Source organism: Miniopterus natalensis, chromosome 6 (assembly GCF_054644295.1).
Source record: "Miniopterus natalensis isolate mMinNat1 chromosome 6, mMinNat1.hap1, whole genome shotgun sequence".
NCBI lineage: Eukaryota > Metazoa > Chordata > Mammalia > Chiroptera > Miniopteridae > Miniopterus > Miniopterus natalensis.
Window position 1 is genome coordinate 49,690,010 of NC_142086.1, and position 27,884 is coordinate 49,717,893.

At 39.2% G+C, this 27,884-nt stretch overlaps 1 protein-coding gene across 1 annotated transcript in view; it reads left to right on the forward strand.

Annotated features, from left to right (window-relative positions):
* ATP13A4 (ATPase 13A4) overlaps positions 1 to 27,884 on the forward strand; it is a 94,852-nt gene that overhangs the window by 17,382 nt on the left and 49,586 nt on the right. The window contains exons 2-8 of the mRNA XM_087817814.1: positions 1,096 to 1,269; positions 12,702 to 12,848; positions 17,070 to 17,140; positions 17,231 to 17,311; positions 18,819 to 18,888; positions 20,350 to 20,484; positions 24,213 to 24,282. Of these exons, the coding sequence (XP_087673940.1) occupies positions 1,096 to 1,269; positions 12,702 to 12,848; positions 17,070 to 17,140; positions 17,231 to 17,311; positions 18,819 to 18,888; positions 20,350 to 20,484; positions 24,213 to 24,282 (748 nt within the window). The remainder of the gene's footprint in view (positions 1 to 1,095; positions 1,270 to 12,701; positions 12,849 to 17,069; positions 17,141 to 17,230; positions 17,312 to 18,818; positions 18,889 to 20,349; positions 20,485 to 24,212; positions 24,283 to 27,884) is intronic.

A 27,884-nucleotide genomic window follows, 5' to 3' on the forward strand; every position in this document is an offset into this window, starting at 1 on the left:
TAATTTCCTCCAGGTCCCACCCAGTGAGCGGTAGAGCTAGGCTTTGAACCCAGAGTGTCTTGGTCCAGAGAATGTGCTTTTAACCAGGAGTCTCTACTTCTCAACTGAGCCTTTCTAACCAGTATAAAATGTACCTATGGCTTCAGGGGATATAGTTGTGAAACTGAGGCCATACACTTCAGGGGTAGTTTTCTATTCTGTCCAAGGCCTTACTTGGAAAGAAGTTTGTCCAAATTATAAGTCTGTGAGAGGTAAGACTCTTGTCCCTTTCACATTAGTATCTTCCTGGGCCTCATATCACCTCATGGCACATAGCCGGTGCTCAATAGGCATCAGTCGAAACAATCCAAATAGTCTCTTCTTTCTGCTGTTGAACAAGACAGGAGGGTGTGAATGCACAGCTCTGTCCTAAACTCCCAAAGGCAGGGTGGCATTTAGTGGTTCATCCTCTTGTGGTCAAACACTTTGACCAAACCCTGACTCCAAACTCAAGGCCTGCCTCTAGTCCTTCTTAACTACCAGGCTGTCAGTCCTAGCCAAGGGAGTCAGTGGATGCTGGGGTCACCTGTGCTCCTGTCACCTGTCTCGTGGTCATATCTAGGCTGTGGATCATGCTCAAGACTAGGAGCTGACAGACCTGAGTTTGAATAATGCAGCCAAACTTCTTAGCTCTGTGGCCTTGGACAAGTCATCCCATTCAGCCTTTCTGAGCTCAGGGTCATCATTTGTGAACTGAGGGTGATATCCTACTCAGGGGATGATTGTGAGGCTTAAACAAGACAACATAGCACCTAGCATAGTGCTTTTCACAGGGTAGCTGGGTGCTCATACTGCACAAACTGAATTTCCCAGTTAGACTGCAACTTCTTGGAGGCCTAGGATCAGGTCTTACACGTTGTCAGAGATTCTCCCCCACCCTCTCAACCCCTGTTGTCAGGGATTCTTCCCCACTCTCTCAACCCCTCAGCCTGTCCTCACCTTAACCTGCTCAACTTCTTTACTCTTTGCTCTCAGTTTCATCACCAAAACCCAATTTACTTATTTGTTGCTTATTGTGTTTAACCAATATTTGGGGTCCCTTTCATTCTGCCTCAGGAGATATTTGGCTACCAGACTCACAGCTGCCGGAAAACCCTCTGCCTTGCTGGATCCATCTTCTCATTTGGGATCCTCCCCTTGGTGTTTTACTGGAGACCCGCTTGGCATGTGTGGGCAAATTGCGTCCCATGTTCCTTGCAAGAAGCAGACATCGTATTGCTGAGGACAACAGTAAGTGTGGGTGTGGTTTTGTTCCTGGTGGCCCTTTCTCTTGGCCACCTTGTTATGGGACGACTGTGGAGAGAGGAGCACAAAGCAGGTGGCAGGGAGCTTGAACCTCAGATTCCATCACAGCCCTGCCTTTACATGTGTACCAAGGATTTAATCATTTGTGTATTATGGGCTTTCACAGGATATTCCTTTTAAAATTGTGAGTTGTATGAATATTACAGCAGAGAATAACCATGTTAATAGCCAAAAATAATAGGTACCGGGAAGTAATTAAGTCAGGTTACGGACTACAAAATGCACACTAAGCTTTCTTCCTGCGTGCTGACATGTTCGTGCCTATCCCAGCCCCCCTCCATCGGGAAACTGAGGAAGGGAGGGGAGAGGCAGGGAGGCGAGGAGGAGCACTCCTTGGAGGATGCTGCTTTCCCCTGCTCATTTGAGAGAGCCACAGTTATTGATGGGAGTGTGTTGCATCCTGCAGATATGCTAGGGTAAGAAATGCAACCATCTTGTCCCTAAGGTCATTGTCTTTCTCTTCCAACCCAAGGCCCTGACATTAGGTGAATTTCCCTGAATTTGCTCCCATAATACCTCTTCCTAGCATTCATTACACTTAGGGAACGTGCATAATTTCTGCCAGATTGTCAGCTCCTTAAAGAAAGAGATAATTTCTAACTCAATTGCTATGTCCCTATTTCATGCATATGGTAGGGATTCCATAAACGAGTGGTGGCTGAAGGCTGAAGTGAACATTCCTATTGTTGGGCATCAAAGGACAGTCCCAGGGAGGATGCTTTTCTGCTTGAGTGTCTCTAATAATGCATCAGCCCAAATGACCTAGAATGACAACCAGATTCTTGATAAATCAACCTCTGCTGAGCTGTTAGCTTCTTTTTGTATAGAGCAATCTCTCTAGTAAACATTCTATTTAATGCAGAAAGAGAGGAAGATAGCAATGTTTTTTAACTGGCCAAAAAATTCCACATTTTCGTCTAACAGAGTTGGGGCTAGACCGCAGTGAAACTGGCAATTGGATGAAGTTTGTCTTTGTTGACTTACTCCACTGGCATTAGCCCAGACCCTTCTTCCTGGATCCTGGTTGCTTCAAAAACCACCTTTTCTTTGTCCCAGCTTAGGTGACTTGTGAACTGAGAACTGAGGCAACCTCCTCCCAAATTCAACTGTATTTCAAATAAAGATTTTTGGAAAATAAATGTGAGAATGGAGGCAACCTCCTCCCAAGTTCAACTGTATTTCAACTAAAGATTTTTGGAAAATAAACTTCAAGACTTTAAGAAGGAAAGATTATTGTGGAGTAAGAGCAAGCCATATTGATGATGTTGGGCTGGGAGCCTTACTCCAATGCTGGCTCAAACCATAATTTTCATGAAGGATCACAGAATATGCATTAGAGAAGTATGTCTGGCCCTTACCAAGGAAGACTTCATCATTTGACTAGTGAGGAAATGAGGCCTGTAGAGGGGATACGATTTATTGCATTCCTAGGTGAGTGAGAGGCCTAACTAGGACCAAGTCCCGTGTATCCTGGCTCCTAGAGCAGGGCTGTTCCCATGCAACTGTACTTAGACCAGTGGTTTCCAAACTTCAGTAACATCAGAATCATCTGGAGGACTTATTAACTGCTCTCTCCCCTGGAGTTCCTAATTCATTAGATTTGCATTTTAACACGTTCTCAGTTGATGCTAATGCTTGGTCTCAAAGTAAGACCATACTTTGAGAAACACTGCTGGGGATAGTATCACTCCCACTTATGAGCTTACTTGGTTCTTGGGAGAGGAATAGAAGCCTGGACATTTGCTTTATGGTTCAGCCAATATATATTTACATAGTCTCAAGGGGAATGATCCAGATTTAGCAAAGTGTTAGAAGTGGTCTTTCTGTACATAGCCTAGGTGTTTTCCTGGAGCAAGGGTAGAGAGAGGCTTGCTTTCTGTAGCTCCGAGTTAAGACATAAGAACATATGGAAGACCACATATTTGGGATCCTTTCATAGATCAAACCCCTCCATGTGAACTTAAGGACCTGTGAGATCCTTATTTTCCGGCATAAAAGGAGGATTGGCAAAGTACTTACACCTACCCCTTGGGTACTTCCTCTTCCCCAAATTAGTTCTCAGTGGGCGATGCTTTTGCTGTGGCAGAAACCACCTCAGAAACAGAAGCGCTTACTGCCACTCAGACCCTTCAAGAGGGAGAAAGGTCCCATAAGAGCAAGAGAAATCAAAATGTGTCAGCCAACAGGAAGCTAGTGTGTTTTGGAATTTGGATTCAGAAGTTTTTTGTTGTTTTTTAAAAAATATATCTTTATTGATTTCAGAGAGAGGAGAGGAGAGGGAGAGATAGAAACATCAATGATGAGAGAGTCATTGATCGAACCCATAACCCGGGCATGTACCCTGACCGGGAATCGAACCCCGATCGCCTGGATCCTAGATCCACGCTCAACCACTGAGCCACGCCTGGCCGGGCCTGGATTCAGGAGTTTTGAAGTCTAGCCCTAGCACCTTAGGTGTGTCACACCTTCAATTTGTTACCTAACCCTTCAGGGCCTCAATTTCTCCACCTGTAAAACGAGACTAGTGAAAGCACCTGTTCTTTTTTGGGCTGACGTGAGGATGAAGTGACATTATGCATGCAAAGACATTCGCAAACTATAAAATTCATTACCAATGACCATTTCGATTGTGCGTGTGTGTGTGTGTGCGTGTGTGTGTGTGTGTGTGTGTATTTTGCTGAAGCAACTCCATGGGTTGCTACCAAAGAGCTTGCTGTAGACTAGGCGCACCCACATGCAAGGGCGCTGCCTGTTGGGTGCTGCATTCTCCCCGGTGTAGCCAGGAGGACTGGGATCTCTTCTAGGACAGGAGACACGGAGGAGGTTTCCTCTGGCTGGGGATCCCCAACACACACTGAAGCCCAATCAAGTCACTTGTCCTAGTTGCATGGTGTCAGCTTTGCACCTGGACATATACCACACAGATTCAAAAAGTCACTGGTGCCTCAGGGAGCTGCATTCCATAACCCCACCTCTTTCTTTGCCTCTGAAAAAGAAGTCTACCAAGGCCCTTCACCATCTCACCGCCCTTCTCCACTAATCAGAACAGTCAAAACCAGCTTTAATCTTGCCTTTTTCATCTTGATTTCTACTTTAATTTTTAATTACCTGCTTTGGGGTGTCATTTTAAATGGATTTGAGACTAAATAAATGAGGTTCTAAATTAGACGTTATGTAATTAGACAAGAATTTAATTATTTCTGAGCCTTAGATAAAAATAAGCTTTGGGCACCAATAGTTTAAAAGTCTGCTTGCTGCTAGTTATTTGTGTTAAAATGACACCTTAAAAAAGATTTTATTTGAATTATATCACAGTGGCTGGACTGTAAAGACTTTCCATTAAGGACTACATGACTTGAAAATATGTTGTATATCTGTTTTTTTATGTTATTAAAAAATCAGTACTCGGTATTTATCATCAGTCTCACACTGGTAAGATTACAGCTCATTATCACAGATGCTGATTAGGAAGTGATTTCTTAACATTTTTTTTAAAAAGGCCATGATGCACTGACTGCAAGTCTTTAGCACCCAGTTTATTTTCAATTCCCCTTCTCATATTAAATGCCTTTACAAGCAAGATTTTTCTAAAAGATAAGAGCAATAACACTTTTATTTTATAATTTTGAAAGTGGCATTTTATTCATTATTCACCTACTTTTGAATTTTAACCAATGTCTGTAGTGATGCCACATTTCTATGCAAATACTATGATTTATATTCACTGGCATTTTAAATTCAGATGCTCCTGATGATTTCCATAGTTTTCATCTTTGTTATAATTACAGGCACATTTTTTCCTTCACTGCCATTGTATGTCACATGCTGTCAAAGGCCCATGTTGTGCAGAGGACTTAGCGATGGCTGGTTATCAGGCGGACCAAGGGAATTTCACTTCAACATTTCAATAACAGGAGCATTTTCCCTCCTGTTTCACCTAAAGATGTCAGTGCTAGGGGGCTTTTGTTTGCAAAGTCAGAAGTTCTGCAAATTGGCCCACGAGCCCTCCAGGGTATTCACCAGCCATAAGCATGTTTCCTGGATCCCTTACCTCTTCTCCTCCCACCTCCTCTGCAACCTGGTCTCTCCACGCCCAGGTTTCCCACATCAACACCATTTTTGATGTTTTGTCTATGCTTTCACTCATAAAATTTCACCAGATATTCCGTATCTCCTCCATTCATCCGTTACTATTGGTTCATTATTATTTATTCATTCAATAAATATTTACTGAGCTACAGTCATGTTCCAGACATTGTTGCAGGCGTTGAGAATACAGCTATGAACAAAACAGACAGAAATCCCTGTCCTTACAGAGTGGGATTCTGGTGAGCAGTCAACTCAAACACACACACACACATCTGCACCTACATGCACACGCTCACACACACACATTCTCTAAAGAGTAAACATCTACGGATTCAACCCTACTCATGCCCCTGCCATATATTACCTTCTCTATCAAGTTCTGCTGATCCAGTCTGAAGGGAATTAATGACCTTTCCTTCATTTCTCTTTCAGCTGTGTATTTTCATCTCTGACTGCTAGAATGCTTTGAGCAGTCTACCTTGTATTAAAATGGAATATTCACTTTACACCTTATAAAATAGCATCTCATTATTTAATTCTCATAATAACCCTGGGAAATGGGCAATATCCTCTCTATTTTACAGGTGCGTGAGCAAGTAACTTTGCCAACTAGTAAATGTCAGCCAGGTGCCTCCCTTCCTCCCTCCTTCATAAATTTGATGAGCACAGTTTGTGTGCCAGTCACAGTGGTAGCTCATGGTGGGGGACAGAAAGTATAACAATTAGCAAAATCAGGGTTCTTGACATAATGGAGATCAATACACAAATAAATGTAAAAATTCCAACTGTTACAAGTGCTACTTAGGAACGCTTCATAGTTATGGTAGGATTACAGAACAGGGATATAACCAAGTCAAGAAAGCCAGGATAGACTTTCCTGAGCTCCAACAGATGTTAAGAGTTAAAAGGTGATGGTAACTGGTGGGGAGGAGCACATGGGGAAAGGTCCATGTAAAGGGAATAGGTGGACAAAGAACTTGAACCTTTCTTCTGAAGCTCAAAATCTGGAGATTTCTCCCACTACGCCACATTCCTTTTTATAGTTTTTTCTCCTATTAGATCATAAGCTTTTTGAACACAGTAACCATGGCTTACTTTTCATTCCCCGCAGCACCTAGCTCATGGCTGCAGCAGGTGTGCAATATTTATTTAATTATATTTATTAATTCCATTAAATAAATGTAAATGAATCTGTAATAAATGGTTTCACGGTTTCTACCAGCACTGCATTACAAAGACACTAAAATGAAGCAGTGATTGAGAAGGTAAGAGAAGATAGTATTATGTTTCCCTTAAGTACACATTCCCTCTTCTGAATCCCACTCCCCCCTCCCTCCATTTCAACCTGCCTTTGCCTTAGACATTTAGCTGAAAATTCCTGAGATGCTGTGGGCTGGCCTTTCAGAAATGATTCTATGTTCAGACAAATAGTTTTGAGGTCATCTCTCTTTATAACACAGGGCCATTTATTTTGTGATTTATGGTTTGTAAAGTATTTGCATATATATTGTCGTATTTGGTCTGTATTGGTAGAGGTTATTTTTCCCCCATTTTAGAGATAGAGGCAGAGGGAAGTTAAAAGAAGTTTTTAGGAACCCTAGCTTTAAGCAATGAAAGCAAAACATCTACTGAGAGTTGAACAAGGGTCCAAACTGGAGGCCTGTCCAGGGACCAGACCCCCCAGAGGCATACTGTTAAGTGGTTTAAGAGTAAAGAGTGGAGCTGGAGTGAGTGCCTGGGCTTGATTCCCAGTGCTTCTCTTTACCTACCTTGGGCAATGTATTAGCTTACGTTGCCATAACAGAATACCACAGATGGTTCCTTAAACAACAGAAATTTCTCACTGTTCTGAAACAGGGAAGTCCAAGATCAAGGTATCGGCAGGACTGGTTTCTGGTGAAAACTTTCTTCCTGGCTTGCAGACTGCCAGGTGCCTTCTCTCTGCATTCTCACGTGGCAGAGGGAGAACTCTGGTGTCCCTATCTCTTCTTAATAGGGAACAAGCCCTGTTGGATTAGGGCATCACCCTAATAACCTCACTTAACCTTAATTATTCCCTTAAAGGCCATATCTGTAAATGCAGGCACATTGAGGGGCAGGGCTTCAACATATGAATTTTGGGGAATTCCATCTATAATAGGCAAATACGTTACTGACCCCATTTCTGCCTCCATTTCCTCTGTGGTTAAGTGGGGCTAACATTAGTATCTACCTCACTATCGTGGGGACCAAACGAGGTGGTGTGTTGTAAGTATTGAGATGAAACTCTGACTGACATGCAGGCATTCCATGGCCATTGGTTACTACGCACATTTTTAAACCAGCCTTAACTTTTCCTTCTTTACTTCTTAACTCTAGAATGCATCTCCAGATATTTCAGACAATTCACTACTCCCTCTCCCCATAGAAAATGACTGTAAAAACAAACAAATAAAACCCACCAATCTCTCTGGAAACATGTGCTGAGTTGTTCAGGATTTTCTCTTTTGCACACAAACATAGACATAGCCTTAGACATAGGCTTTGTCATATATCTTCCCTGCTTTGGCACTTGCCCCACTTCCTTTTTTTTTTGTCAACGTGTCCCAGGAGTACTGAGAAAATAATTAGTGTGGGGTTTTTCCAATGCTTAGAGCTTTTTCTCTCTATTTTATAACTAAATTCTAAGTTCTAGTCAATGTCAACTTTTTCCTGCGAGGCTACTTTGGGATTATGAGGTCAAGGTTTTGACAGTATCAATGGGTCTGGCCAAGAGGGGGAAAGAGAAAGAAACATAAATGATACTTAAATACAGAAAGAATAGTTTTTTGCCAAAGTTATGGGTTTTCAAAGGTAGCACAGTCTCTTGGAAGAAGCCTGAGAAATGTAAGTTATGACTTTACCCATAATTCTCTAAGTTCTTCGCTTCAGCTAGAGTTCAGCTTTTTAGCATTGAGATGTCTCCATCTCCCGATTTCCTAATGTCTCTTTGGAACTTTGCAACGGGTTACTTTTTCTTTTTAAGGCAAACTCAGAAGTACATTTTTGTGGAGAAAACTTGTACACAAGGGGATAAGTCACAGCATCGGCCTGAACTTGAAGTGATGGTTACACTGCTTTTAAATTCTCAGAGATGAAAATCTTAGAATAAAAGGTTGGAACAAGATGAGCTAGGTCACTCACTTCATTCATAGATTAAAGCTAGTCTGGCATTTTCAGATGTAGGAAGTGCAAGGCCACGGGAAATAAAAAATGCCCAGGTTTCCTTTGCTATCTTTCTGTCCAGGTCAAACATAGGTTCCTCTGTGTCTACTCAGCTCTTTGAAAAGCACTCTTGAATTATTTCACATTCCCCTCCTTTAGAGCTTGAGGACAGACCTGGTTAATTCTCTTGAGAAAGGGGAGGTAAAGGCTGCTCATGACACTTGAGGTGTTAAAAGTCTAGTTTTAGGGGCAGTGTGGATCACTCGTGTTACAACACAGTTCTTTAAAGTGGTAGCTCCTCTGGTGCATTTAAGTATTTTACAAATCATTAATTGCTTGAGAGAGCTGGCAAACAGATGAAGTGGAAATATCCAAGTAACGATGTTTCTTTTCAAGAAAGGAAAAATAGATAGATAAATGCCAAGCACTTATCTCTTGGCATTTAAAAGCAGTCTGACTATCACTTCAAGTTCAGGCCAATGCTTTGACTTGCCCCTTTGTGTGTTTTCACCACAGTAGATTCTGAAGTTTACTCAAAGGGAAAAGAAGTTTCTATTTACAGAAGGATCTCAGAACAACATACTGTGAAAATCAAGGCACAGAGCTGTACTCAACCAGTATTTGTTGCACTTGGTCCAGGCCAGACCTCAGATGGGTGCATCATGTATTATTGCATTTAATCCTTCAAACAACCATGAAATGTGGTATTATCATCCCCACTTGATGGATTAAAAAAAATTAGGCTCAGACTGTTGCAGTGGTTTTCAAGACTGGTTGGAGTTGAGATTTGAACTCACGAGGGGCTGTCCTCTTTCCATATTGGACAATGCCAAACTGAAAACGGAAAGAAATTGATGATGTTACTTTGAGTGACCACTCACCTTGACATACTTTCTTCACTTGCTTTGCCTTTTTTTCCTTAAAGAGTTGGGTGAATTTCTTTTAAAATATGGATGACTTTACAGAGTTTTGTTTTTTTAATAGGGTAGTGAGCAAGAAAAAAGTCAATAATATTACCTTACTCTAAGAAAAATGGTTGCCTCATTGTGGTATCTTTATTTAGATGATGGAATTCTACTTTGCATTACAAGGAATTAGGAATTACATGGCCCCAGGGGGTCAAGGGGATGACAGTGAGCTTAAAGGCAAACATACCCAAGCACCTTCCAATTAGTCATGCTACAAGCTGTATAAGATGGAGGTGTATTGATGAATGTCAGTCTTTAATACTCACCTAGGCTAATGCATGTAGCTGAGGCATTGGGTTAATACTGGCCTTGAGAGCTTGGGAGTTCCAATGTTCCATTCTGGCTTTTCCTTCTTAAGCATTACAGTCTAGAAGTCTATCATAGGATGACAGTTTGATTTTGGGACTTGGATTCTCTGTTGCCAAGACAGCAGAGATTCTGAGAAACTGGGTGCTATTTGCTACACAGTGCACAATTCAAAGTGATTTTCATACATGAACGCCATGGGACAACTTGTTGCAAGTAAAAAGAAGAAGCCAAGATCTAGAATGGGAAGCCCTGGCCTCACACCCCAGTTCTCCCTGGCTACCCACACCAGGCTGGCCTGAGCAGTTCTTACCCTTGCTCATGGAGGGTTTTCTCATGTGTGAAATAGAGACAGATGATAATACCAACTTTGAAGAATTGAGCCTAAAATAAGATAACTGACACAAAAAGTTTGTTTTATAAAATACTAAGTAATCATATGAAAATTAGTAGTTAACATTATTTTACTTAAGAGGACCAAGGGTAGCTGTCTTCCTAGTTGTCCATACTTGGTGGCCAGAGGTCTCTGGTCTTGATGGTGCTTTTATAATTTGTGTTCCCATTTACCTACAAATTATGTGTTTTATTACCAAGTTTTTCATTAAAGTTTGTTCTTTGGCAGTCCCAGTTCAGGCAGTCCAATAAATTTGTATTTTTAAACAAAATGTGGAGGAGAGGGTCACAGGGGACTCTGGAGGGGGTAAGTGGTGTGAGGTGGGGGTCCAATCTCTATTCTAACAGTTACCCTCTATTTCTTAGTTTTCTCACCTACAGAATGAGGAAGATAATGAACAGTAGTAGCCACATCATAAGGTTTTTGAGCACTAATGAAATAATACATATGTAGTATTGTGTGCTTAGGACATAGTAAGTACTAAATCAATATTAACTATTTTTATTATTGTCATTATTAGTAACTCAAAGTTCTTCTCATAACAAAGCCCCATTTGATGCGGCCAAAGGCAAAGCTCCATAATGCTGAACCATGTTGAGGCGTCTTCTAAGTCACCTGGCTCGCAGCACCTAGAACCTATCCATCAGTTCAGTGGCCCAGTCATTCAAAATTTAGCGTTCTTCAGTCATTCAAAGTTTGGAAACTAATTCCATACAAATTTGATTTGATTTAGTGATCTTTTAAAATATGAGATAGTAGATAATTCTGCTGTTTTTTAAAATTAATTTGTTAACGTTCAGATTTCAACTAAGGCGTTCCATTCTTCCTTTCCTTTATCCTCCCTTCCCCACTCCCTCTGCTTTGCTTTCCCCCTTCTTCCTCTCTCTCTCTCTCTCTCTCTCTCTCTCTCTCTCTCTCTCACACACACACACACACACACACACACACACACACAACCTGTGCTAAACCTGGCTGGAGCACAGACATGCATCAGAACACAGCCCCGCTCACAGTCCAAGGGGGCTGGTCAGGCAAAGGGCAATGCAATGGAGGTGCAATGTGGTAAGAAACTTGGCACCCTATTGGTTTAGGGGAAAGGTCATCCAGGGAAATTAGTGAGGTCCCCAAACTTTGAATTGGACCCTGAATGGATGGCTGGGATCTAGCCACATGGAAACTTAAAGAGAAGAAAGGATGATATGTATTCCAGGGTAAGGAAGCAGCGGGAGCAAAGGCATGTAGGTGGGCTTCTCTTGAGGAGAGCTGGTGTAAGAGATTTAGCTACAGTAACTACTATATCTTCTCTCTGTCTTTTGCAGAGTCAGCTCAGACACTGTACTTTAAAAAGTGGGTGTTGTGGAGATAATTCCCAGCTCTGACCTACACTCTCCAGGCATCATATTGTTTCCCAGGCTTGACTCCCCCTGCCATCCTTCCTAGCTCTTGTGGTTCACCAGGCATCCACGTGAATTTTATGTGTATCATAAAATCCTCTTCAGATAATAACCACTTCAGATAATAACCACTGTTATTATCACCTCAGTCTCTAAGGGACCATTGTGGTACCTGTTACTCAATCCAGCGCTGCCCCTTCTAGTTTTCTTCTGTGATGAAAGTCATCAGTAAATTGCAAAGGGAAGCAGCTTCAATGAAGGTCACGAAAGAAGGCACCTTTTTCAGTCCTACTCATGCTGACATCTTGACAATTACCTTTGGGAATGTTCAGTCCATGCATTCAGTCTTTTTTCCATCCATTCATCAGACTGTCACTGAGCAGGTTGCCATGGTCCACATGAATGAGATATAAGGGTTTTTTCCTACAAGATCGTTTAGATGAACTAAGAGAATACAAAGCAGACAGTGCTTAGGAGCACAGGAGAGGGACAGTTAGAATCTTTTGGAGTTAGTATAGTGACAGTCCTTGTGTCTGTCCCCCACTACTGCCCCCATCTCCAGCCCTTGAGTGAGTATTAAAGGGGCTGTTCTGGAAGAGGTATAATTGAAGTTAAGCTTGGAAACGTGGGCAGGGTTTAGATGACCTGGGTTCCTCCCCCTCAGAGGTTCACAGAAACCCTTAGGAATACTTGCTCTATTTTCCTGTGAAATTTTGCATCTGGCCACAGCCCCATGGTTGAAGGGTAACAGGGAAAACCAGTTCTTACCTAAGAATCTGCCTCTGGACCCTCGAGCTCTGTTGTGTGTGCCAGTGCCTCCCATTCACATCCTCAGTGAGTGACAATAAGGCTCTTTTCCTCAAGGCTCTATATCTGCCAGCTTTCAGAGGTATATAATTCTGTCCAGAATATTGATTAGCTCCACAAACATATAGAGTTATATTAAAATGATGTTTTTTAGGTTGAATTTTAGCCTGATGACTTCTCTTAACTTCACGGGGGTTTTGGTGTCTATTTCCTCAGGATGAATTCCAAACCTACTTTCGAAAAAAGGTAATGTGGATCTACCTGTCAGCATTAAACAGCGCGTTTGGTCTCACTCCTGACCACCCTCTCATTGCAGATGAGGAGTGTCTCATAAATAGAGCCATAAGAAAGCCAGACTTAAAGGTAAGTACCTTCATAGTTACTGCTGATGCTAGAAAAATTTAATCATTTTTCTCCCAAAATGTAAGATCAAATTCAGATCCTCCACTGTGCTAACCATCAATTGACAGTGTAGAACATTATAAATGGTTATGTGCAACCTTGATGACAACCTTGGATCGATTATTAAACTCTGCCTACCTCTAATATTAATTGATGAAATTTAACAAATTAGGGAATACAAAGTTTAATATGGTGCCATTATATAGTAGATGCTCACTACAGAGTAGCTCTTAGTAGCATCAAGCCCTGCATAATAATCTACGTGACAGAGTGTGTTCTGCAGTAAAGGCGACCACCCAGGAATACCCCAGGGAGTTCCTGAGCCTGCAAGATGACCTTACTTTGGACCTGTTATTCAAATGTATTTGCCTTCCTCCCACCTTTCCGTACCGCATAAGCACTACATGGACTCTGATTCATGAGCATCCATATTAAAAACATTTTTTATAAGAGAGACCATTTTAAATTTATATATGTGTAGATAGCTGTTTAACTTAGTTTTGTGAGCTCAAGCTCAATTAAAAAAAATAATAACTGTCAATTGTTGAACAGTTTCTGTACTGTTGATTGTTCTTACCCAATTATCTTAACTGCCCAAACAAATAAAAACAAAAGAGGTCAAGCAGCTTCAACTAACAGACTGCTTAATTCATTAGGTGGCCATTCACCTGGAGAAACAGGCATCCCAAACCAGCCTTACAGACAGGCTCTCAGAGTGTTATTAACCTCGGGCACCTTTAACTGAAATAAGGGGACAAACAAGCAAAGGGATGCTCCTGGAAACAGGGCAAATGTGAGGAGGGGCAGAGGGCTTGAAGCAGAACATTCTGGCCCCCAGGCTTGACATCCTCACTTAGCAACACAAGGCGTGGGGAGTCTGGCTAGTTTCTGCTGCTCCGAGCCTTGAGTTTCTTATTTGTAAAATATGAGTGATAACCCCATCTTTGCCTGTTGCTCAGGGCTACTTGAACTTAAAAAAAGAGGGTGGATATTAAGGTGACTTGTGAACTATAATGAGCCATATTCATAAAGGACTGAAACTTTCATTAAAATTGGAGCAGGCTGACAACACGGATGGAAATAACGATAACAAAACTAAAATGATAAACGTTCAGGGCTGTTTAAGGTGAGCTTGGAGACTGCAGCCAAGAACTTGGTCAAGTTTGCCAACGCAAGCTAAGAGCCGGCTCCAAGAGCCACCTTGCAGGATCGCATGCAGTACTGAAGCCAGGGCTTAACCTGTTAAACGGGGTGCCCTTACAGGCCTGCAGGAAATGAGCAGGAAGCTGGGGAGAGGGAAGCTGCCTGCCTCTGAGCCAGAGATGAAACTCACCCCGCAGCAGGGCCCTGATCTCCTCATTACTATATCCTGGTCTCGGGTTCCAGGAAGGGCAAATAAACTCCACCCCTTGCAAGTACAACGCTTACCCCTCACCAGCCTCTAGCCTAGAGCCTCAGAAGGTGATGAGGGAAGCAGAGAAACTCTAGGCAGAGCTATTTCCTGCTAGGGGGATCTGTAAGGTATTTAAAAGGTCTACGGCAGAGTCATTCTTCTTACTCTTTGAAGAATGGCTTTAGAAATGGTCAGGAGTTAATGGAGTTTTCTTTTTTCTGGCCTGAGGTAAAACTTATCAGTAACCTCTTTATTCCTCATTATTGCTGCCTTCCTCTGCTGATGTTTTTTGTCCATTAGGTTTTATAAACTTCTCAATCTCAGTTTGTGGTTTCACAACCTCCTGAGCTATGTTCTCGGCAGGGGCCTAACATTCTACCATCATTTATCCTTTAAAATTTTTCCAATGTGGATTTGAAACTTAAAGACTTAATGAAGTGGGGAACCCTCCCTTTATATAATTTGAATCTTGGAAGTTATGGGATTTTCAGACCTTCTGAGACTAGCTTGACTATTAGATCATTTGAGAAACTGGATTTGGGGCCAGGTGGACTTGAGATTGAATTCTAGCCCTGCTTCTTAACAGGTCCAATCTTGGGCAAGTTACTTAATCCAAATGAACTTTGGAGGTGAAGCGAAGAGGATAATAATATCTGTCCAACCACAGGGTGATGAAAGAGACTAAACATAAGCTGTGAAAAGCCCCTAAGTAAATAAGCAATAACTGCGGTTACAGTCCAGCTCCATTTATAAAACTGTGAGGAGTACTGAACAGAAAGGGAAATATAAGGCAAGGAACTTGAGTTTCAAAGAAGGGCCATTACAGCTAACATACAGCAGGCTGATTACTTTCAAATACTCTCCCTCATTCTAACTTGCAGCTTGTGAAGGAGGAAGAATCCTTCCCAGTGACAATTAATTCCAATTTGATACTGGAAATCACTTGGCAAATGGAATTTATTTTTAAAAGCTATTATGCAACCAACCTCACTGAAATAAACCCATTCTGTAAAATAAAACAAAAAACAGCATTTGACATCCTTACTTGGTAACTAAAAGTGTGTGTGTGTGTGTGTGTGTGTGTGTGTGTGTGTGTGTAAACATATGCATTTATTGAACAGGGTTCAGATTCATTTGAGGTAACCCAGGTCTTAGAGATGAGGGATTTAAACTCTACTTCTGTTGACATGTGGTTGTACAAAACATTTTTTGATTTAATAAAAAATGTATTGAGCATTATTAGGTACCAGCCATATGCCCTTCCCAGTTTTAGTATTTATTTAATGGTTATACTGACTCTAATATTTATAAATATAGAAGACATTCAGCAGAGTTGCAGTGGAACTCAGAAACAGTCTGTCCAATTGCCTTGCTTATCCTCAGAGAAACTGAGGTGCAGAGAAATTTAGTTGAATTTCTCAAGTACACAATTATTAGAGTAGCTATAAAAGGAAGTCTTGAACACTGTTTCTCAACTTTGGCTGCACATTAGAATTACCTGAGGAAATTTAAACATATTTGTGCCCAGGCCACATCTCAGACAAATGAAATCAGTATCTCTTGGGGCTGGGACCCAGCATCACTACTTTTTCAAAGCTCCTCAGTTGATTCTAATGGGCAAAATGAGGTTATAACCATTCCTCCATAGCAATATGACAGTCTCACTGCTTTTCTTTGTCCTTAATTAGGTCACCAGTTAATGCAAATTCAGATTCATATACAAAGTTGTTTAAAGAAATCAGAAACAAAGGGGCAAAATTGTCATAAGCATTAACCTTCCCTCCCCACTGCCACCACCTTCAGACCCTCCCTTCCTGGAGCACTTCTTGCAATAACCTCACCACTCTTTTCTAGTACCTGCTGCCAGTCTTCTCTTTTTTAGTGCCCCCTTTTTACGTTACTCTGCAAGTTCATTGCCTCTAAGACAAAGTCCTAACTACCTCATTCTAGCATTTAGGGCAGTAAAATCTGATCTTTACTTATCTTTCCACCCTCATTCTCCATTCCTCAAACAGGCCAACTCACTTGCCCCTCCCCCAAAACTAACTTGTGCATAAGATCTTTGAAACTCTCTCTTGCCTTCTCATCTGAGCAAAATTCTTCCAGTCTTTCATGGCTGTAGCTCAGATGTCATCTTCTCCATGATGCCTCTGTCACCTGCCCTCTCCATATGTCTACAGTATTTCAATGCTATATTTTTTACTTTATTATATTTTTATGTCTTTGACTTGTGCATATTTGATGATATGGTATAGTTTTCTTTTTTTATAATATATTTTCTTTCCTTGTTAGGTTAAAAGGTAGTGAAATGCAGAGACTGAGTTTTATTCATGTACTTATCCATATAGTAGGTCCATGATACAAGTTGATAGAATGATGACTTCTAATGAAATTAGAATTCTATTAAAAAAATTCTTTTCCTCCTTTTTGTTGATTTCAGAGAGAGGAAGTGAGAGGAAGAAAGAGATAGATCAGTGATGAGACAGAGTCATTGATGTGCTGCCTCCTGCCTCCTGGGGATCGAGCCTGCAGCTGGGCATGTGATCTGACAGGAACTGAACTGTGATCTCCTGGTTCAGAGGTCGACACTCAGCTACTGGGCCAAGCCGGCCAGACAAATGCCATTTGTGTAGTAGGAAGGATAGGATAAGTTAGGAAAAGATGAAATCTTAAATAAGTATAGTAGGGCTCTATCTTTGCTTCTTCCACAAATGCTTCTTTAGCTGTTGAACTTCTGTATATTTGCTGATCCTCAAACTAGAGATTTTCTTAATACTTTTCTTTTGTAGGTGAGGTGCATAAAAGTGCAGAAAATAAGATATGTTTGGAACAACTTAGAAGGACAGTTCCAGAAAATTGGGTAAGTTGTTTCAGCAATTGCATCCAAAGAAGAAAAGATGTTATCTCAAAAATGTTATTCCTAAATATGTCTTTCTCATTATTATTTTAGCTCTCTGGAAGAGTGGCTCAGTTCTGCCAAGATACATCTAAAATTTGGATCAGGCCTAACAAGAGAAGAACAAGAGATTAGGTACCATGCATACTGTTATCTACACCTGTTCTAAAGGACTCTGACCAGGTAGCCAAATAGACAGCCAGTTAATGGTCACCTTAATGGGTCAATATCAGAAAACATTGTAATGCTCTACTTAGTAGTACTAAATTAAGTGTTTTCACGTATATTATTTCACTTTATTAGAGAAGCTTTGTGAGGCAGGTAGAATGGACAGACTGGTCATCCCAACATAACAGATGAGAAATCTGAGGCTCAGAGAGGTTTAGTGGTCTGCACAAGATCACACAGATGGGAAATGACAGAGAAAGAACTGAGTCTCACACTTCTGACTGTAGGTTTGGTGCTCTTTTTATCTCACACAAGTCTTCTCAAGGTTATTATAATAATAAGGTTGAGCCCATTTTTGTTGCAATCAGGAAATATATGTTAGACTACGAGAACATACTTAAAAATAATTGTGAAGCAGCAGAAGAATGTCATGCAAGACCCATAGCTCCACAATTCCAAGTCAGTTACTGGGCAGAGGAGAAGTTTTAGGAAAGGCAATGGACTGAATATTAAGATTCTGTTGCTAATTCATTGTGTGGCTTTGAGCAAATAGTTTCTCCTCTCTGGGCTTTAGTTTCCTAATGGTTAAAAGGGGGAGGAAAACTCTATAAAGGCCTTGCTGGTCCTAAGTTCCTATGATTCTCACACTCCCCTCCACCCCATTTCCTGTCCTTGGAATAGACCTAGAACTTTGCAGTATCAGCATCACCTGGAAGCTTGTTAGAAATGCAAAATCATATCTCACCCCTATTGAATCAGAATCTTTATACTAACAAGATCACAAACTTATTCATATGAACACTGAAGTTTGAGAAGCACTGCTCTAGTACGTTCGGCCAAGCTATTTGATTTGAGCGTCTACACAGAAGGCACAGAGACAGTGGTTAGTATTCTCAAGAGCAAAATAACTCATAAAGGGTCATTGCTGTGATAATTAAAGAAACACATCTCTGGGTTTTCAATTAGAGGACTGTATAACTCTGTGTAGAGCTATTTTTGAGAACACAACACCTTTTCACTCACAATAGAACAAATTTTGCAGCTTTCTAGAACTGATTGGGAGTAAGAAGGTAGGCACAGTATTCCTTATCAGTAGAATTTCTCTCTCCTATTGACCCCTCTTTCCCACTTCTACGGAGCCAGAGTTGGTGAGAATTAGAGTTGAGAGAATGCCAATCTTGAAACACTTGAATGAGACAATTGCTAATATTAAATACCCAAATTACCCTGAGGGAAATATTTAGACCTCAGAGTTTGGTTTAATAGATGCAATACGATTATGTTTATTGTTTTGGAACCTGGGTATCCTCCCCTCCCCAGTTATTTTGAGAAGAGTGGGAGTGTATATAATGAGGGAGACTTACGTTGATCCCAAAGTGAGAAAGTGAACATGAAATAGATCTTTTTGAATGGGCAAGAAATGAGTTTCATTTTAATTATTAGCAACTGAGTGATCTACGATCTCTCCCTATAGGAGGTTAACCTGTGGGCGTAATACTATTGATGTTGAAATCACACCAATTTGGAAACTACTCATCAAGGAGGTAATATTCCTTTCTTTTGCTGCTGGATAGAAAATAAAGAAGTTTGGTTCTAGTCAAACGATCAAGAATGCTACTTGTTAATAGGTAACTGTAATTTGGGATATTTTCAAAGAATGACAAGCATATTTTCTTTATATCTCTTTCTAACTTTTCTTGAAGTCCATCTTTTGCACACATTGCCTGACACAGTATAAGATGCTCATGTGTCTACTTAACCTCCTACTGACTAGATAAACACAAATTCTTTTTCTTTTTAAGTCTTTGCTTCTTAGTCTGTCTCAAGTTTGTAAAACAAAAAAAAATAATAAAAATTTGAAAACCTATCTTTTCTTATGTGAAACATATACAATTTCTTCAGCATCCAAAATAGTAGGAAAGAAAAATACCTGTTCGGCCTTCTTAGTTCTACTGATCTCAAAGTGTGTGTGGAAGGAAAAGAAGAGTTGGTCATCATTTCTGGAGCTGAATTTTTCCTCTTTGGCTCTATCACTGGGCTTATTTTTTCATTTAATAGTGATTATTATGAACCTATATCCACATAGCTATATTCTGGATTTTCTCCTGCACTTCACCTCCACCCCTCCTTGCCTTAAAAAAAGCTTATAAATTCAAAGAAGGTTCTCAATATTTCTAGCAAGCTTTCAGGCATGAGAAAAGCAAGAGAAAGTGGTAGGCAAAGTTGCTGTGTGTTTCGTCCCTAACCGGAGGCATGATCACCATTCCTGTTTCAGACAGGTGGGAACTTGAATGAGGGCACAAACCTTTTCAACCAAAGCAGGATTACAACGGTTGGAGTTGGCCTCCACTTTCTTCCAGAGTTCTGGATGCTCAGTTACAGCTTACTACTTTCCATTTGGCTCTTTACTTATGAGGAAATACCATCTTCCACCCATCCATTCATCTAAAAGTGCTTTAATGGCTTCAATTATGGCAGATATTGTGTCATAGAAAACAGCAGACTGGGAAGCATTTTAACTTTATAAACCTGAACTAATACTTCACCCTCCCAAATGTCCACATTATCATGTCTACTCCCTCCACAACTGTTGTGATGGTCAACATGAGGATATGTGAGGCACTACTTGGTAAGTTATTAGGGTAGCAGTGATTAAAAAAGGTGCCATGGGGCCAGATTGCCTGGGTTCAAATCCTGGTCTGTGATAGTCACAGCTGCGTGACGTTGGGCAAGTTTCTCAAGACCTAAGTTTCAGTTTCTTCATCTTTACAATGGAGATAAGTAATGACATCTAGTTAAAAAGATAATTAGGGGAACTAAAAGAGAAAATTCAGATGAAGTTGCTTAGTGCAGTGTTTGGCACATGGCAATTGCTGAATAATATAATAAGAATAAGAGTATTGTGTGGGATGTTTTATGTCATAGAGATGATTATGAAAATAAATGTCAATGAATAGCTAAGTGTGAAGCCTAAATATGTCCCTTGTTTTTGTGTCTGCCAACAGGTTTTAAATCCATTTTACGTATTTCAGCTCTTCAGTGTCTGTCTGTGGTTTAGTGAAGACTATAAGGAATATGCGTTTGCCATTATACTGATGTCCATCATTTCCATGGCTCTGGCAGTATATGATCTCAGAGTGGTAAGTTTCTCCACCAGTCTTGCAGTCTCCGAAAGAGAGCAGTAATACTTTTATTGAAATGTTGATAGAAAGGACAATCAGGAAATAGTCCTTGCCCACTCCATAATAAATAGAGCACATTTGTAAATATCTAGCACAGTAGCTGGTGCTCAACAGCTGTTGGTCCTTTCTCTTCTCTCACGTCCCAATTCCTGAACTTTCAAGTTCTTTTTGCCCTCTCTTTGGCTTATTCAGGCAGATCAGCCAGAAGCCTATGTAAAGATTTATGAATTGTGAATCAATGAAAATATATATGTGGAGAATCCGGATAGATGTTGAAGATGGTGGAAGGAGAGTGGAAGGTGGAAGAGTCTCTGTATAATATTAACTTCTTTGCTTTTTTGTTTGTTGGTACTTACTTGTCAAAGCTCTGATTGGTATCATGGCTTTCTTTATGTTACACCAGTGGATATAGGAGCTGTTGGAAAAAAACCCAATAAAGCAGATTGGTTGATTGCTGTAAACCATGAATGCCAACCTCATCTGGGCAATCTTTCTATATGTCTCTGCTCTCATTCTTTGAAATTAAGGTTTCAAACCAAATCTCTCTTCAAGTTTCTGAGATGCCTAGCTGCCCATGTTCCATTTTTCCTCTTGATTCAGCAGTTAATTTCACCGCTTGTTTCATAAAGGTAGAAGCCATAAAACAGGAATTTGCTCAACTCCCCACTTTCCACTGCCACATGACCCTTGTGTCCACCCCCATCCTGCCTTGATCTCTCATTACAGGGGAGAAAGTGCCCTCTGCCGGTCGGGAGATAGCATCCTCTCCAGCCTTCTCAGAGGGCTTATTCAGTCAACAGATGACCCCTTCTTGCTCCTGCTCCACAAGGTCATTCTCATCAGCACTTAAACCTCTCCCATACTCAAAAACATTCCCAACTTAAAAAAAAAAAATCAAACAAATGAAACAGTCCCTTCTCTGGACCATTCTTTTACCTTCAGCTATGACACTACCTCTCTTCTGCCTTTTACAGGAAAACTTCCTGAGTTCTTTATGCACAGTGTCATTACTTACTCACCTCCCTCTCGCTGTTCACCTTTACTGACCTGGATTCCTCTCTCGTGCCTCTAATTAAACAACCCTTGTTAAGGTCACCACTATGATCTTAAGGCTCAGAGATAGTTTAATTTTTTTTTTAAATTTCTTTTTTAACTAGTTATTTTTTTCTTAATAGAAGGAGTAATATATATGGACATGCTAAAAAATTTCAAACAGAATAAAACAGTATAAATGAAAAGTAAATATTCCTCCCACTTTAGTTCTCCCAGTGTCCAGGCTCCCTTTCAAGAGGCATCTACTGGGACCAGATGTTCTGTATACTTTCAGTGATATTAAAAACATATGCATTAATTTGTTTTACACAGATGGAAATACACCATGTATACTGTTTTGCACTTGCATTTTTTTACTGAATAAATCTTAAATATCTTTCCATATCTGCACAAATATATTTTATTTAGGTGTACCACAATTTTTAAACCAGTTTTATATTAATGAGTATTAGGTTGTTTCTAGTTTTTTGCTATTAAAACAATGTAGCAATGATGATTCTTGCACATATATCTTTTCACACATTTACGAGTATGTGTATGTATAAATATATATAAATTACAAGTATACAATTTATATCACATAAAAGTATATATGTATATAACAGATGTATACGTGTGTGTGCTTGTTTATATCTATATTGATATGAAGATATAAAATTTATATAATGGAAATTACTTAATCATGATTTCGGTATATTACTTTAATAAATGTTGCCCAAATACTCCTTAAACAATACCAGTTTACACTCTCCCAACAGTAGATGAGTGTTTTCCTTATCTTTGCCAATATAAGCAAAAATAGAATCCCATTAATTTAATAGCATGTTTTCCACTATGAACTGAGCACTTGCTCATGTTTTAAGCTATTTGCTTTTCTTTTGCTATGAACTGAATTTCTGTGCTCCATTAATTTTTGCTGGGTTGTTGGTCGTTTGCTTGCTGATTTTATGGTCCCCTTCCCACAGTGGACACTTTTACTCCCAGTACAGATCTCACTAAATTTCTTGGTTGCATTTGACCCAGTTAACGGCTCCAGTGCTTCTTTACCAAGTACTCTTCCCCTTTGGCTTCACTGACAACACACTCACCATGCTCTCTAATTGCTCTTTTCTATTCTGATTTATAGTTTACCCTCCCCCACTTGGAGTTTTAAAAAGTGGGCATCTCGAAACAACGTGAAAATATATGCAATGAGGTGCATACTCCACCTTGCATACCATGTGTGTTCCATCTTCCTCTCCCCCTCCACTTGTTTGATCACTTTTATTAGTTTTTTTGTGTACATTCTTCCAAAAAAAAACTTAGGCAATTCAAGCAAATACAAATATATACATTTTGCTTTTCTTTTTTTCTTATGTAAAGGTAACATAATTGTATTATTTTTTACCTAGCTTTATTATTATTAATAATATGTCTCGAGGGGCTTTTCGTATGAGTACATTGAGAGATTTTTCATTATTTTTACAGCTACATATATCAATGACTTCTAAAGGCATATGCTAATGACTTCTAAATTTATATATATCTCAAGTCCAAATACCTCTTTTGAATTCCAGACTCTGATCGGACAACCTGTTTCATTCAATGTCACTTCTTCAAGAAAGACTGCTACTGCTTCCATTGGCTATATATGCTCCAAAATCACCTTTTGTTTCTTCCCTCTTATTACTGATTATAATGATACATTTATATATATAATTATTTGATTAAATATATTTATCCCATTAGGCTGTAAATTTCTTGATTGTAAGAAACAAAATTTTTTTGGTGACCATTTATTGTGTCCCTGACTGTTAGCATAGTCCTGGGAGCATAAAGGTTGCTTGATAAATGTTGAGTGAATGTATGAATAAATAAAGAAATGAATTAATAGCAGAATACTCTGTCTTTGACTTTATCTATTCTATTAATCATTCTTAGGACATATTGATCAGACTTTTAAATGATTTAAAACTAGGAGATTTAGAGAGTGTCTTAAATGACAAAATCAGAATAAACACACTCACACTAACAATGGGGACCCTTAACAATCCCCCACCCCTCAAACCAGGTAAAAGGTCTTTCACACAAAATTGCTTAATAAATGTGAAATCAAATATAATTTTATTATATTTTTCTTTTGTCTTCTTTCATTGATTCACTCTTAATGTACCATATATTTCACTATTAGAACAATATATACTATAAGCAAATAGTATGGACCACCAAACTCCTTAAAAATTATAGATTAAGAACTCTAATGTGGGATGTCCCAAAACTGAAATAATTCTTAGTTCTTGAAGATATTTAGTATAAACATATATCTGAATGATCAAAGTTCTTGATAGTATTTATCTATTTAAAAACTAAACACAAATTGATGGATATCAAAACTTCTGTTGAGTGGAAGAGCATGCTGGGAAATTCCTTTCCACTAAAGAATGCGTACTTCTAATTGCTGAGTGAAGAGCACAAGTTGAATGCTTTGATAATTCAGTAATAAGCTACTCAGTCTTGTTTGTGCCCAGTACATTCAGTTGGCCACAAGACACAACATAGTGCTCCATCTTTAAAGAAGGCTAGTGCTTTACTGAATAATACCTGGGACTTATCCTGAAATAAATAAGCCTTTTTCTATTTTCCTTTCTTTTCAGCAATCTGTAAAACTCCACCGTCTAGTTGAGTCACATAATAGCATTACAGTCTCTGTATGTGGGAGAAAAGGTAAGTCCCATTATTTTAGATCTATGTGTTGTCCATATGGAATCAGAAGATTTAAATTTGTATTTCTAATGGTTCCTGCTACTCTCTTTTCATCTTTTCCTGTGCATTTACTTAAAGAGATGAGAAACTGGAGATCTTCTTACCTTAAAAAAACCAACTTTATTGAGGTAAAATTGACATAGAATGAAATGAACATGTTTAAAGTATACAAATTGTTGGTTTTGACTGTGTACACACCCATGAAATTATCACCAAGATAACGATAATGGCTATTCATTGCCCCCCCAAAGTTGCCTTGTGCCTGTTTGTAATCTTCTCTCTCAACCACTTTCTTCCTACCCCCATCAGCAGGCTCCCAGTTTTCATGTTTACAATTTTATATGAATGGTATTGTACAGTATCCATATTTTGTTTTTCATAATATATTTTGGGTTAATTTTATTGGGATTAAAGTTTATAAATATTTTTAAGTTCATCCATTTTGTTAAGTATATCAATAGTTCACTTCTTTTTATTCCTCAGTAGAATCCCATTGCATGGATTTGCTCATCCACTCACCTGTAGATGGAAATTCGGGTTGTTACTAATTTTGGGCTATTACAAATAATGCCACAATGAACATTTGGGTTCAAGTCTTTGTATGGACATACACTTTCATTTTTATGCGAAAATACATAACTGCAGAATGGTTGGATCATGTAGTAGAAAAAAATGTTTACCTTTTAAAGAAAATGCCAAACTTTTTTCCAAAGTGGTTGTGCTATTTTATATACCCACCAACAATGATTCCAGTCGTTCCACATTCCCCCCCCCCACAATACATCATCTGTACACTGTATTATGTGTTCACCAGCCCAAGTGAAGTCTCCTTCCTTCACCATTTACTCCCCCTATACCTTCCTCCACTTCCCCCGACCTCCCCTCCCCAGGCAATCAACACACTGTTGTCCATGTCCATGAGCTTTTTCTCTTTTCCTTTTTTGCTCAATGCCTCCACCCCCCAAAGCCAGCCCTGCCCCCCCCCCCCCCCCCCCCAGTCAGCCTGTTCTCTATGAGTCTGGCTATTCCTCTTTATTTATCAGCAATCAAAATAACGGGTTGATCCTCTAGCATTTTCAAAGGTTTTTTTGAGTGTCATTGTGAATGTATAATGGTAAACATGGTTGATACATTTCCATCTATTGCAGTTCTTATTCTTGCTGAAATTGTCCCATCTTCAACCATTTAGAGCTTCTTTAGGTTGGCTCCTGAGTTCTTTTGACATGATCTTAGTAGTCTTTGAATGTTTTAGTGATTTCTGGTATAACGAGGTATTCCAAACTCATTTTGAACAATTCCTGCTCCAAACTGAGACACACCCATTTTTCGAAGGAGCTCTTAGGTATGGTACTTAGAGACCTCAATCAGAGCATCAGGAGTGGTCATTTCTGTGGTGTTACTAATTGTTTCTAGGCGTAGGCAAAATACATTGTGAGTTCATACTGACATTTCCGATTCAAGTTTAGAACTATGGGTTTTTTACTTTCCTTTATTGATTGTACTACTACTGTCTCTCCTTTCTCCATACCTGAAGTCCCAATTCTCAATAACAGCAACAAATTACTTATTTGCCTCACCCTGTTATACACAATAATATCAGAATACCAAACCAAGACACCCAGCAACATATGATTCCTAAAAGCACTTTAAGATTTTTTTAAGTTCTTGTTTTCCTGTTTGTGATGTACTATTAAGAATATTCAGTGAAATTATACTTTTTAAAAAAAATCATATTTTAATAAATAAATAAAAACATGAGAGGACTGACTTATAAAAAATCATATTTTAAAGTCTCTCAAAATATTTCTTTTGTGTATGGTTATGCCAACAACATGATAGGTTCATCTCATTCATTTTGCTTTAGACTTTTAGTGTTAGCTTTCCAAATTTACTTTGGTATTAGTTTGTGTAGATATTATATAAAATATATACATGGTTTGAAAGTTAAATCCTTAAGACAGAGGACATTCAGGTGACTCTAGTCTATCCCTTTTCTCTCTACCTTATGTTCTCATTCTCTCTATAGTTATCATTTTTGTTTGTGGTCCATTGTTACATTTCAAAATACAAACAAATTATATATAATATTTATAGCTATATAATATATTTACAGAATAGGACATATTTAGCTACTGCTTTTTAGATAACAAGAGTGTAACATACACATTTAACATATATTTCCTGGTGTGTATGTTTTACATACTTGACTATGTTTCCCAGAGACCCTTTCATAGAAAGATATGTAGATATTCTTCATTCGTTGTTTCAGCTGCCTAATACAGACTTGTGTGGAGGAATCACTGTTCACTCGATCAGTTCTCTATTGAAGGATTTTTTTTTTCCTCTTCAGTTTGTTACTAGTACCAATAGTGCTGTAATAAAAAAGCCTTGTGCATATATGTCTTTTTATACTTTTTTTGGTCTTTTCACACCTTTGCCAGTCTATCTTTGGTGTAGATATTGAGAAGTAAAATTGCTCAGTTATAGAATAAATGCCTTTGCACTTTTAAAAGATAGATATTGCCAAGGTTCTTTCCTTAGACTTTGTACCAGTTTGCATTTGCACCAGGAATGTGTGAAAGTGCCTGTTTCCTCACAGTCTTGCCAGCAGAATATGCTGGCAAACTTTTACATTTTTCTAATCAGATAGGTGAGCAATGTTATCTCATGTATATTTCTCTTTTTGTCTTTTTTTTAGGAAATAACTTAAAACTTATGGAGTTGTTGCAAGAATAGTTCATATTACTTTTTTCCTAAACCATTCGAGAATAAGTTGCTGACATGTGGCTCCATAACCCCCATATGTTAGTGTGTATTTCTTTTTTTCCCCTTTAGTGTTGAAAATATTACAGATATCTCCCCTTTTTCCCCCCATTGAGCCCCTCCACTCGCATCCACCCTCAAGTCTTCACCACATTATCGTCTGTGTCCATGGGTTATACATATATGCATATGTTCTTTGATGAATCTCTCCAACCCCCCTCCCCCACCCCTTCATTCCCCGAGTTCATCAGTCTGTTCCATGCTTCTATGTCTCTGGATCTATTTTGTTCCTCAGTCTATTTTGTTTATTAGATTCCACACATGAGTGAGATCATGTAAAACTGAATCAGGAAGAATCAGAAAACCTGAATAGGCTAATAACAACTGATGAAATCGAAGCAGTAATAAAAAAAAAACCCCAGCGAACAAAAGCCCTTACCTGGACAGCTTCACAGGGGAACTCTTTAATTCTTTAAGTTGTAGGGTTAGATAGTTTACTAAAAATTTTTCTTGCTTTTTGAGGTAGACCTGTAGTGTTGTGAACTTCCCTCTTAGGCCTGCTTTCACTGTGTCCCATAGATTTTGGGTTGTTGTGTGTTCATTTTCATTTTCTCTAGGAAGTTTTTTATTTCTTTCTTGATGTCATTGGTAACCCATTCATTGTTTAATAACATGCTATTTAGCCTCCATGTGTTTGAATGTTTTTGAGTGTTTTTACTGTAGTTGATTTCTAATTTTATGCCAATGTGATCTGAGATGCTTGATATGATTTCAACCTACTTGGACTTGTAGAGACTGGT